This window comes from Gavia stellata, chromosome 5 (genome assembly GCF_030936135.1).
Source record: "Gavia stellata isolate bGavSte3 chromosome 5, bGavSte3.hap2, whole genome shotgun sequence".
Lineage (NCBI taxonomy): Eukaryota > Metazoa > Chordata > Aves > Gaviiformes > Gaviidae > Gavia > Gavia stellata.
In genome coordinates, this window is record NC_082598.1 from 8,571,833 (window position 1) to 8,584,989 (window position 13,157).

Consider the following 13,157-nt stretch of genomic DNA (forward strand, 5'->3'; position numbering starts at 1 on the left):
ATTTATTTCTTATTTTAATCACATTCCATTAGTGACTTAAAATATGGTGCTGTATTTTGGTTTTACGGCACAAGTTACAATAGGAGTTGCTCACTTAAGCAGACTAACATGAAGCACTGAAATGCCGTAATCTAAGCTTCCCCACTTCTATCTAATTTAAAACCATTTTGAGATTCATTTCCCCCTTGTTCAGGAAAATTCTTATTGTAGCTGAACTAACAGAGTAAGTATGTGTTGCAATAGTCTGCAATGAATACAGTATTACATTTGAGATGATTACACTGTATGTAATCACCAAGACACACTTTTGGGATCCAGCACGAGTTATTCCCCAGGTCTCCAGGCTAACTTGACTTCACTTTCTTTTCAAACGACCAGAAATCTGCCCTCCCCCTCCACCCAGTTCTGCACATACATACCATATTACAGAATCTGCCACAGACTACATGTTTTCCACTAGTAAAATTCATAAGCAGACACAAGTGCAAAGCAAAATGTCATTTTATTTAATTCAAGGACTATTTTCCTTCTAGTATTGCTGAAGGGATCACCTCCTGGGGAATTGATCATTACAAAGTCCCTGTCTAAAAGTTCAAGTGCTCTTCTTGTACATTCTTTTGAACCACAGAAAACATAATGACCAAGTAGGTGGGCAGCTCCTTGCAGTTTTATCCCACCTAAGTTAGCATTGCTTCAGGCTAGAAAACAATTCAAGTAGTAAAATCATGGAAAATGTTAACCTTTAAGGTCACTACCATATTTTGATCAAAAAGTCCTGAATGTATGAAAAGAACATTTGTACATGTTATGAAGTTTTTTTTTAACCAGACACTGTCAAAGATGGCAGTTAAGTATTTTGGACCAGTTGTCAACCAGGTATTTAAGAGTTCTATCTGAAGGTTTATTACCAATTTCATTATGCAATTCACTTTTCACATTAAGCTCTTTAACAAAAGCAACATATACCCGCACCAGAATCACTGTAGACAGATTTAGTTTTATAGAATGCCCTTCTGAAAATTCATTTCAAAATAGAGATGCTTTTTCTCCAGAACTGTAAAAGCCATAAAAATGCAAAATATCTGTTAGGAAATTTTTAATCAAAATTATTCCTTAATGTTCAAAATAACATTTAACCTCCTACTTTTTTGTTGTCATCCACATATTGATCAACAGACTAAACAGGTAACAATGGTTCACGTTTTTCCCCCACCTGAAACATTTCTTCTAACACAGGCCCAAGATAGGCAATACAGAGATTCAGGGACATGGATTATGCATGGCAAAAGGTAATCCTCTATCATTTTAATTTAGAACAACTCTGGCTCTAGCCCACAACTTTGAGTCTCAGTTGTTTTCAATCTGCTCTAGGTCCAAGTCCCCACAGTCTAGAGGAAAGATGCCTTCTTCGGTGCTCTCACAATCACTTGTATCCTCATCGCTTTCACACACTGCAGCTGCTTTCTTATAATCCCTTGTTTTGAAGCTACCCTGGCATGATCCATGATGCCTTACTTCATCCAGCTGTTCTTTCATCGGACTGGAACCGGGGGTGATGATGTTCATAAGATCATTTGAGTCACATGGGGATGACACAATTGTCTTCATTTGTGTGTCATCATCATCATCTTCATAGTCAAGGGAGCAAAGACTTTTGGAATTTTTTAAAGTCTGCAATTAAAAAAATACATTAATATATTAACCATGACTGTACAGGAGAAGCAGAATAAATTCCTTAAATTCTTGAATGGATTGAGAGTATGTACTCGAAATCGAAGTACCACATACATTTAAAGTAATCCTGGAAACAATGAAGGGCATGAAGAAAAAGGAAGAACAGTATTTACTTACTATGCAATCTGGTTTTGCACAGATATTTTGCCTATGCAGAGTCCCATTAGCGAGAAAAACTACCAGTCCCCTTTTTTATGCAGGAAGATCCAGAAACCTAGCTTTAGTCAACTAAATGAGGAGCTACAGACACCCAGTTTGGTGTATTAGCTTTCTCACAAATCCAGAGCATAGCGTTTGGTAACAACAGCATTTAGGTCGAACAGCTGCAGTGCAGCCTAGTCAACAATTAATTCCTCAAAGTGCCCAAGCATGCAGACAATGAGCCCTTGGGCCTCACCTCAGCAAAAGTCTGCAAGGCAACTGACACATTTGGGTAACCTTAAAACAGGAGAAAAATCAAGCTTCTACTGGAAGCGTCTTGCTCCAGAGTTGGCTTAGTTTGTCTTGCATTTGGGTACCCTTTGAACAAGAGCTCAGGAATTTGAGCAATTCTGTTTAAATGAAAAGTATATTAAAAACAGAGGGGTGCTCACCTTTATTTAGACAAAGGAAGAAGAAAAGAAAACCTCAATAAATGTGCTACTTCTGTCCCTCAGATAAAGGAATAAAATGCCTAAGCTCCTCATGTACCTGTAAGGGATCCTTGACTAGAATCCAGAAGCAGCATTTAAGAAAAAACAGAACTGTAGGGACAGCAGGACTTGGATTTTAATAAGAGAAACTTCTAAATTCTGCCTCATACAAGCATGCAGCAAGAGGAGAGTGAAATAGTTAGGGCTCCTCTCAGAGGTGGTAAGAGCCCGGAGAATAAAGTTGTGCTAGCTTTCAATATCCTATAGTTAAGTAACTCCAGTCTCACGCACACACAGCCATCGTTCTATTACAAGTAGACCCACAGGGAACAAGACCAACTTTCACACCCATTTTCAGCTTCCTCCCCCAATTTGTCACTTCTTAAGCATTTTCTATTTGTTGATGTATTCAGATGAAATAGGAATATTGCAACATTCCCAGTATGCTATATTCCAGATGCTCTTCGTGAGCACTGGATAATCTTTCTACTTCACCACTGCACATCAGCAGCCGCTGAGCAGCTTACCAATACCTCTGGGTGGTTTTTAAACAAATTTTTTTCACAAATTCAGAAGACATCTGAATTAGTCACTGTTGCCTGTATACAACTGGATGACCCCTTAGGGCCAGTGTTACATATGGAACATCTTCCAGACAAGCCCACTGCTACTCTGCAAGTTTTGGGCCCCTCACTACAAGAAGGACATTGAGGTGCTGGAGCGCGTTCAGAGAAGGGCGACGAAGCTGGTGAGGGGTCTCGAACACAAGTCTTATGAGGAGCGGCTGAGGGAGCTGGGGTTGTGTATTCTGGAGAAGAGGAGGCTGAGGGGAGACCTCATCGCTCTCTACAATTACCTGAAAGGGGGTTGCAGAGAGTTGGGGGTTGGTCTCTTCTCCCAAGTGACTAGCGACAGGACAAGAGGAAATGGCCTCAAGTTGCGCCAGGGGAGGTTCAGACTGGATATTAGGAAAAATTTCTTTACTGAGAGAGTGGTCAAACATCGGAACAGGCTGCCCAGGGAGGTGGTGGAGTCACCATCACTGGAAGTGTTCAAGGAACACGTGGATGTGGCACTGAGGGACATGGTTTAGTGGGCATGGTGGTGTTGGGTTGATGGTTGGACTTGATGATCTTACAGGTCTTTTCCAACCTTAATGACTCTGTGATTCATACAGTTCCTTGGACATCCCTACATCAAATCTACACAGAAAATTTGAGGGAAAGCTCAGGTAAAGGTAAAAAGCACTTGAGTTTTGGAGTTCAATCACACAACTAGGCTGAGGAGCAAACAGCAGTACTGGTATGGGACGGTTGTTCACCATCCTTGGTATCTCTCCATAGGTAGAACACTGCAGCAGTATTCCCCATGCCTGTGCCACATGAACACACTTTGGTACAACACTCTTCACTGCTGATCAGAGGTTTGTTATGCCTGTATTGCACACAGCTCTTCTCTTGCTCAAACAACTTTTCTATCTTATAATATATTAGATGATTAGTTAACAAGTCATATTTCACACCAGGAAGATCTAAGGCATAATCTAGTTTGCTTGGACAGACATAAATCAACTCTTAAATGAAGTCTTGTTTATGCAACTCAAACACCTGCATCGAAAGATCAACTTTCAGAAAAAAAAAAATTACTGTTGACCATAGCTCTGTCAGAAGGAATTCAAAGTCTTCATTAACCATGGTTAAAACCCACATTCAATTTTGCATGTGACTAGCATCAACAAAATTGATAGCCTTGCATGATCAAAAAGTTTTCTATTTCCAAATTTCACTCCCCTATGAAAACAGTTTTGGTATAACATACATTCCTGTTTTGAAAACATTTCTATATAGCTCACTTACAGCTTTTTCAAGGACAAACATTTGAGCTCCTTTTTATGACTAAGAGGTGTGAATGTCTCTCATATTTACTTAAAAGCAAAACAGTATATTTTTGAAGTAGAAAGTGTTAAGGGATATTTTAATCCTAATTTTATCTCATTGCTCTAAAAAAACCCACATTTCCTGTTGTGTATCTCCATATAGAGGACCATATTTTCAGTTCGTTAAATCTTATAGTAGGCAATAGGAAGGAAAGGGATCAAGTAAAGCTTTGAAAGTTCTGCTTTCAATGTTTTAGAAAGGAATTCCCGAGTCCCCCTTCAAAATATCTTTTATTCAATTTACCGCTAGAAATTAATCCAACCACACAGCTGTCCTTCTAGAAGGTTTGTGTACATAAATGGAAAATTGCCTGTTAGCTGTACTGTGCTGAAACCACTTGAATGGGAACTTTTAGCTGGTTTCAACACAACAGCAAGTGCATTCAACTGGTTCTTTGTTCACCCACTTGTCACAACCGCACCAAACTAAAAATAGGTGGATTTATTATCTCACAGCACAATCCCACTTCTTTCACAAAGCAAAAGGTAGAAATTGCAATGCATTCAAGCCCTCTAAACTGCAGCTTTACATGTTACACTGGTACAGTACCACACCTTTCAGGCACAATTGTGCTCAGTGGGGAGCCTGCAAGTACTTGCTCAATGGTCCTCATTTTATAAAGGATGCTGGACTAACAAGACAAAAGAGTCCACAGTTGGCAACGGATAGAACTCAATCAGCTAAAAGTATTCTTTTGTGCGATGGAAAAAAAAAGAAAAAAGAAACTCAGAGTTTTAAAAAGAAGTGAGGCGATAAAATGTCTGAATATTAAGAAAAAAAACTTTGTACTGAAAACAATGGCAGGGAAGGAAATAAAAGAAATCTCTCTAGACCCTTGCCATACAAAGCAAACAAGGCAGGCCCAGAGTAGCTTGAAAGGAAGCTAATGTCTGTACTCTTTACTAAACCTGCAGTTCAGAAACCCATAATACATCACTTTCCAAATATAAAAAGCAATAAAAAGGTTGTTTTTGTTTTACTAACAAAACTAGAGCATTTGCTACAGTAGTCAAGGGAAAAAATAAGTCATTTATGTGCATGAAAACCTAGTGTATAATGGGAGCAGCAGTTCTCATGCTTCTTCCCCATGCCCCCATCATACACCAAGTCCACCCGTTTTCCCCCCTCAGTTTTGAATGGGGGTGGAAGACACAGCTGCTCTGAAGAGGTGCAGCTGCAGCAGCTGGCACAACATGAGGAGCAGAGGAAGCCTGAAACCACCAGAAGCCCCTAAGCCCATCCTACTGCTTCTCAGCACTAGTCATCATGACAGGATGGGCTGCTCCCTGAAGCCACAGGCTTAGGAAGAGAGGGAATTCAATCGGATAAATTAGACTAATTACCTGGCTTGCTTTCTGTCCCATCCTGAGACTTTTGCCTATGACTGCACAACACAAGATATGCTGCTTTAAGAGATAACAGTCAAGAAACCCTATGTGCAGACAAGGTCTCTACCAGGGATATGAAAGATGTGGATGATGCAGTGGTCCTCATAATGAAGACATCCTGGAATTTCCTGGAATATCAGCAACTAATCCAAGCGTAAAACACTGAAGAGGCAGCCTGAGCATGGAGCAACACATGGCTTTTTCTGTTGCTTCCCTGTACCTAGCCAGTCAATGAAGACAGTGAAGGAGCAAGTTAGATGGGCTGCATTTCCCTTTAAGGGCTTCACAGGTCCTTATTTCACTGCCCGGACTTATGTTTTCTATAGATTAGTCAGACTGGCTCAAAATCAAATGCCTTTATTGATGGTAACTCATACCACAGTTAAGTTTAAGATCAGAAGCATCCCATACATCATGATGTGTTCGTATCTCAGACACTAACCTATTTCCCTCCCCCCCAAAGAGGTTACAGTTTAGCGTCAGCAATAATGAAGTCCAACCATGGTACAAATTCATTACATTGAAGAGACTTCATTTAATGAAGCTAAGAGGGAGACTTAAGGAAGGACTTTAAATTAGAAGACCAAACTGTCACAGAAGACTGGTCCTAAGCAGCTCATTGAATCATGTTGAAAACTGCCTTCTGAACATACTGACTGACATCACATCCTACCACAACTACATGTGAACAGCGTCCCTCCCTGTAGACTGAATTTTCACTTCATGCATCTAAATTACTTGCATGAATTGTCACACGTAATGATATTAAAGTTGGACACATGTACAGCATTTATTGTAAATCATAAGAAATCTCAGCTGGTTGTATAGATTAAAAATATCCCATCACAGTCCTAATCTCTGCATCTTCTACTATATGCATAAAGTGAAAGATAGTAAGAAAAATGCTGTGTTTATGCAAGAAACTAATACTCTTATGGAGTAAAGCTCTTGATGTTTGACTCTGCCTTTTCTGTCTTGAATAGCACGGAGCATTTTGTGAACACTCCAGTGTTAACAAATAACCTTAAAGAAGCTTGCAGTTGAGAAGAAATACTGCTTCATTGGTATGAATGCTGACAGCAGAAAAACAATATAGTATTCTTCATAATGTTATATGCTTGAGGCTTGCTAATACACTCTAAAAGTTAAAAACAGTTAACTGGGAAAGAGTTTCTCCCTGCTCAAATAAGAAATCAAAAGGTGTAGAAATACATTAAGTTTCTAAATTCAAGCATCTAAAAAAATACTTCAGGTCAAAAACCATTGCCAATTTTTAAACTATGCATTTGAAATAACCAAGAGAAGTCATTTTTTTCTTGTATTAAGCTACAAACCAAGTAGTTAACAAAAAAACATTTCTATTTATGTATTTTTGTGGAAACAGAATCACATCCCTAGAAAATTCCTGACACCTTCATGAGCAAAATCTAATCTTTGATCAAATTAACTTTGGGAACCAAACATACTGTTCACTTTTTGCAGCTCTGCAGTTATCCCTCATTTTTCTGGAAATTTTACATGTATTTTTATATTCAAAAATGCAATTCTTATTTCATCATCTATAACTAGGAAGCAGAAAAAACATGGAATACTGGTTATGAATGCGAAAACAAACAGAAATGATGCCATGTAATTAGACCCTTAACTGTAATAACCATTCCTTACATCAGAGAAAATTACTGCTGCAATTCTTGTAGTCAAATAAGGTAAATCCTACTTGCAAAGCCAAAGACCTAGTTAAAAATCAATACAAGCTGACACACAGTAGTATGGCTATGACTTGAAATGAAAGTTGTTCAGTACTTTGTCTCTGCTCTATCTTCAAAGGTTATTTTAATTTTTTAGATGTAGGTGCCCAGGAAGAGAAGTAAACTGACATCAACTCATTTCACATCAGATGCTAAACAGCATCATGAGGTAACAGGCTTTCATCTTCCACTAGCCAGACTGTTCTAGATTTAAGCATGCAGTATTCTGGTGTAGTCTACCATGAAAGTTGATCTATTTATTGGCCTAGATTTTTATGCTTATATTCTAAATTGTGCCACAGTATCCTTGTAAGTCTTGTTTATGAGCTGTAAGAACTTGTGATTTAATTTGGCTTTTTATTTAGTGCTATTAGTTGAAAAAATACTATGACTTAATGAAATAGAAATATTTACATGAAATGCTGAATCTGTCTAATTATACTCATATACGCAAGAACACAAGGCTGTTCATCACATGAGATAACTGACAGAAACCACTGGAATAGTTAAAGTCCACAATGAAAAAAACAAAATGCAAAGACTGGAGGGGGATTGGGGGTCAAGTTCTCTGCCTGAGCACCACTGCAGTCCACACACATCGGTTAACCATACTGGTGGGGAGACTGGGGAACACTCATGCACTGCAGCCTTCAGACCTGTAGAGCAGCCTACTCATTTAGCTAGGAAACTTTGTAAGACCCAATTAAAGGAATTTGATGTGATAGCAATGATAAGTAGCCAACGTGTGAAGTCCAAGGCATGGCAGATCGCAAACACAGCAGGGATTACAACCACCACAGATTAAGTTCAGCCTCAACACCTGCTTCCTCCTTGCCCTAAAGTCAGACATAAAGATTATTCATGATAGGCACTCCACATATGAAATTAAATTTCACACTCAAACTAAATATCCTCTCCACATCTTTTCCTTGTAGTGGTTTGGAAAGACCATCTAAACAACTGAGGAGAAAACCCACAGGCCCCCTCAGAGCTATAAGCTCACCCCTCATGTGCTTAGTGTGCACATGTGCTCAATTAAGTTCCAACATTAAGTAACATAAGAAACTAAGGAATTTCAGCAGATTGAAAAGTTTGTCAGCCTAAAGGTGTTTCTCTAAACTGGATTTAAGCAGACAAAACACTACAACTGTTTTTTATTCATTCCTTTCTAAATTAAATTTTAGATGGATGGGGCAGTTTGGTGCAGGAAACTCAGGTGCTGGGGTTTAGCAGTTTCTGCAAGTCCAGGACCATTCATCACAGGGTTGACTTTTTTGGTTGGTTTGCTTTTAAAGACAAATTGGAAGCTAAAGGGGAGTTAATGCAGTACTTCATGTAATACAGTCAAGAATACGATTCAACACCAATACTTACATGAAGAGGGTGAACATAAAGCAATTTTCCCCTTAGATAAAACCCAGGCCAACATTAAACTGCATTTTTAAAAGTTTACAGTATGGAATTTTAATTGAGATGTTGGCATCTTACATTTTCTAATTCAGTGGATTTGTGAACTGCAACCTTTTACCTCTCCTCTTTAAGTATAAATGATGCAAGCTTTTACCCTAAGAATGTGGAACTACACTCTACAAACATCAGGCCTATTTCACCTGCATGTAATTAAGTAGAAAATGTTTCAACTATTCTTAGTACCAGTCCAGCAAGCATAAATACCTACAGATGCTATGAATTATTCCATTAACTAAACCAGAAGAGGCTCACACAGTAGATTTAACTGTTCTGAACTGGCTGATAAACAATATAGTGTCAAACAAAGTGGAACTTAATGACATTTGCTTTGTTCAGCTGAATAATACAGTACAAGACTTTGGCTAGGGAGAAAGAAGATTAAGCCAAACAAGACAACTACTAGATAAAGCAGCAGTGTTCGTCTGCAATGCACTGATGCATTAGAACAGAGGTTTCCTCAAAGGGAAAGAAGCACCACAGAAAAAGACTTGAAAGGGCACTGAAATAGCAAGAACAGTGGCCTAGAAGATGGGTTCTAGCTCTGTTCTTGCTTAGGCACCAGCTGCAGCCTGGGGTCTCTTGCAGGACCAAAGCAATTGCTCTGCCTTAAGGGAAACAACTGTCTTCGCACACCTTCATCTAGTTATTTTCCTACTCCCTGCTTGACCCTGAACATGTCTCTAATATATATATATATAGTGGATTTATCCAGCTGGATAAACCAAAAAGCTGGACAATGTGGAATTGGGCCTCTACTGTGCTTGAGCTGCACAAGCTCGAGAGGCTTCAACCTGGCAAATTCACATCAGCCAGCTGCATTAATGAGTGATGGTGTGAGGAACAAACAGCTGCACCATTTCTGTTCATACGGGGATGAGGAACACATCTGGTTTTGCAGTAGAAGGGCACAGAAGGAAACAATGTAAGCACGTGCTCTCTCCCAACAGAAGTGATTCATGTTTTGCCAGAGTTGTTCCACCTTTTCCGACTAAAGGACTTTTGCCTTTCGTTTCAGAAAAGAAACACAGGGTCTGGAAACAAGAAACAACTTAAAGTGCATATTACCATCTTCATTAATAATACAAAGAAATTATTTTAGAGACTTAGTTTAAGTAATGTCTAATTCATAGAGATTTTGGAAAGACGCACCTAGTTTTCTGCATTTTAAACTGGGAAATAAGGAAGCATGCTCACATCATTAACATGAGCTACACACACATCCCTTCACATAAACATTTACTAACATACTTCACAGTTGCTCAAAATGAGCAATACAAGAAAACTGCTTAACAAGAATACGATTGCTTGCAGTATCATCTCTCAGTTCAGTATTCAGGATCCAAAACCAAAGACCACCCCGGGGAGCCAACACCTTCTAATGCATTATTCCTCTGACAGAGGAATTAACAGATTTGCATAGCACCATCAGCTCTGTAACAACATAAACAAAAAAAGGTTACCTCCAAGCCCAGGAGTTTTACTAGGTTTCCAGATTTCTAACTAGATATATTCAAACAAGAGAAAAAAGCTGTAACCGTGCTTCCACAAAACTCCTAATAATCAGTCACATTTTGAAGTTCACTTTACCATGCCAAACCCTGTTCTCAAGTAACAGGGTTTAAGTTGACTGATTATGCACCAGAGTAACACAGGACAGGATTTGACCCTTGTGGCTTCAAAACATGACCATATTGGCTTCATTTCCTGCCGTTTATGTGTCATCTTTTTTTATAGAGAACTTCTATTCCTGAGCAGTTTAGCCAAGGTCTTATTCCTTCACTACTTTGCTATGAGCTGCAAACAATTACTTTCACAAGTGAATCACATATGCACTAATTTTTGCAGAGTACACCCACGTACCAACTTCTCTTAAAATTCTAGCATGCTCATTTTATTTTTTATCCTCAGGTCAAATAAGCTGATACGATGGGTCAAATTTATAAGAAATTAGAGAAGTAAACTCCAAATCCTGATTTTAAGGCTGCCCTCATTAGTTACTGACAGATGTCAGCCTCACCTATATTATTGGGTTATGCTGGCACTCCATCATAACTAGCATTTTAAGGGATTCTATAATTGGGCCATAAAGTTCACTTCTGCCAGGGAAGGGGGATGGGAGAGAAGGAAACACGACCTCAGCTTGGGAACAGTTCCCCCTTCTTCGGACTAATTTTCCACTACAGAAATACTTGTCCAAAACAAAGCCTTAAGATCTTGTTATACAAGTGCACACAGGCACGCATGGGTATATACACGTGCAGACAAAGTATGAGTGCCATTATGAATCTTTTGCTCGACTCAATGCAAAAAACCACAATTTAACAATAAATTCTTGCAGGAGCATTAATTCAAACTGTAGGTGGACTCTCGCCACTAATTATTTCCAGAGACAAGTTAACTTCAACACAACACATTTGTTTAGAAACGACAGAATTAGCACTGTTCACCTTCAATCTCTGATACCTGGACTGCATTTTTCTAGCTTAGTTTGGATTGTGGACCATTTTGAACATTTCTGAAACTATGGGGCTCAGGAAGCGCGCTCTCGACATCAAGTGGCAAGCCTGCTATAGATTTTTCAATACTGAGTCAACTTGCACTAAAACTTCTGTTTGGTAGATACGATTTGGACAAGTTTCTTTATCGGTTCAAATACCAAAGCTGACAACACTTCACCAGTTGATGCTCAACATGTTTTTTTAAAAAGTTAAGTCAGGAAACCACATATGTGGTCCTTTACCCTTCAGCTGCACTGAAAGACAACAATACATGTTTTAAAATGCATCATACCAAGTCAGAAACAAAGTATAAGCAGCTTCTGTGTAAAACAGAGTCAACATTCAAAATCCTAAAGCACTGCAGTAACACTAAAACTGAGCTCAACTTCTCACTGTATGGCCAACTTCAGTTTTCCTCTACTTAAAATCAGAGTTCGCATGAAAAAGCTGTAATATTCCAAAAGCTATATATTCAAGTATTACACACACTTTGTTTTAAAGACTCAAATTTGTTTATACTTACCACAACTTGCAAGCTTCCTAGCATACCATAAAAGCCTTTTAAGTTTTAGTCACACAGTTACTACTGTAATGAAAACTGAAGTCAGGAAACTCATCAGAAGTCTCATTTATTTAAAATTCAATTTCTGGTAATACTTAAGTTTTATTGCTGAAGCACATATCATCATCAGCATGTAAGCAACTGAGTACGTTCAAGCATATGAACAGATCAGCTATTTGATTACCTGCAGCTAACCTTAACACTAAACCATCACCTCCCAGATCACTTATGAAGAAGATGTCTGCTTATAACTGTACTCCATTAAAAGTCACATCTAACAGCAACTTAAAAAACCCATACACACTTCAGTTTGTATACACTTGAAAAAGGGCATGTAAACAAGTCAATATTTCCCATCCTAATGGAAGAACAAATTGGCATCGCTAATTGATGTAGATAAATTCAAATCAGTTCATTTTCACATGCTTGAGACATCTGTTTTGCTTTTATCACACCTATGTACCCATATATACATGCAGCAGGAACTGATCTATGCAGTGCAAGACTAACAAAAGACAAAGTGACAGTTAAACTTAAGACTTTCCAAAGTGATTTTAATAAACATCGCTGCAGAGAAAAACCTCAGGTCAATCAGTTTGGTTTAGCTCTCTTTCAGAAGATGATGCATCAAGTCAGAAAGCGACTGTCAGAAAGCAAGGGGAAGTTTCAGAACAGATAATATTTCAAGTATGGAAGACCAAAGCCTAGTTTAAAAGGCTCCTTCCATTCTGGTACCAAAAAGATGCACTGATCTATTAACTTGATTACCATGTTATTACAAGAATATTGAATATTAAAAGAATCCCCTCTCCCAAAAGTACCCCTACTTAAACTCAAAAAGGTATAACTCATTTTCTAATAAAATTTAAAAATTACACTGGGATTTCATTTTTTTGTCAAGAGATCTGGAAAAAGTTCCCATATCAATGATAAAACGCTACACTACTCTTCTGCTAGCCACCATCTCTTGCAATTTTAGAGCAAGAGAAAAACCTAATCTCCTGCCACCTGCCAAAACCCAGATGGTAAAACCTGAGAAAAGTGCTCTCACCTCTCTTTAAACCCTCTGGTGCAGCTTGGGCACATTAACTGTAAGTACCCTATATATAACACTGAATCATAGCTCTTAACTCAATATTGTATTGTATTCCAAACAACATCACCAATAATTTTAGCATAATCCAATTT

The 13,157-nt window shown here is 38.5% G+C and overlaps 1 protein-coding gene across 1 annotated transcript in view; it reads right to left on the reverse strand.

Moving 5' to 3' along the window:
* Window positions 1-567: 567 nt before the first annotated feature.
* Window positions 568-13,157, reverse strand: part of FAM53A (family with sequence similarity 53 member A) — a 49,660-nt gene continuing 37,070 nt past the window's right edge. Inside the window, exon 4 of the mRNA XM_009815474.2 lies at window positions 568-1,671. Within this exon, the coding sequence (XP_009813776.2) occupies window positions 1,348-1,671 (324 nt within the window). The 3' untranslated portion in view covers window positions 568-1,347. The remainder of the gene's footprint in view (window positions 1,672-13,157) is intronic.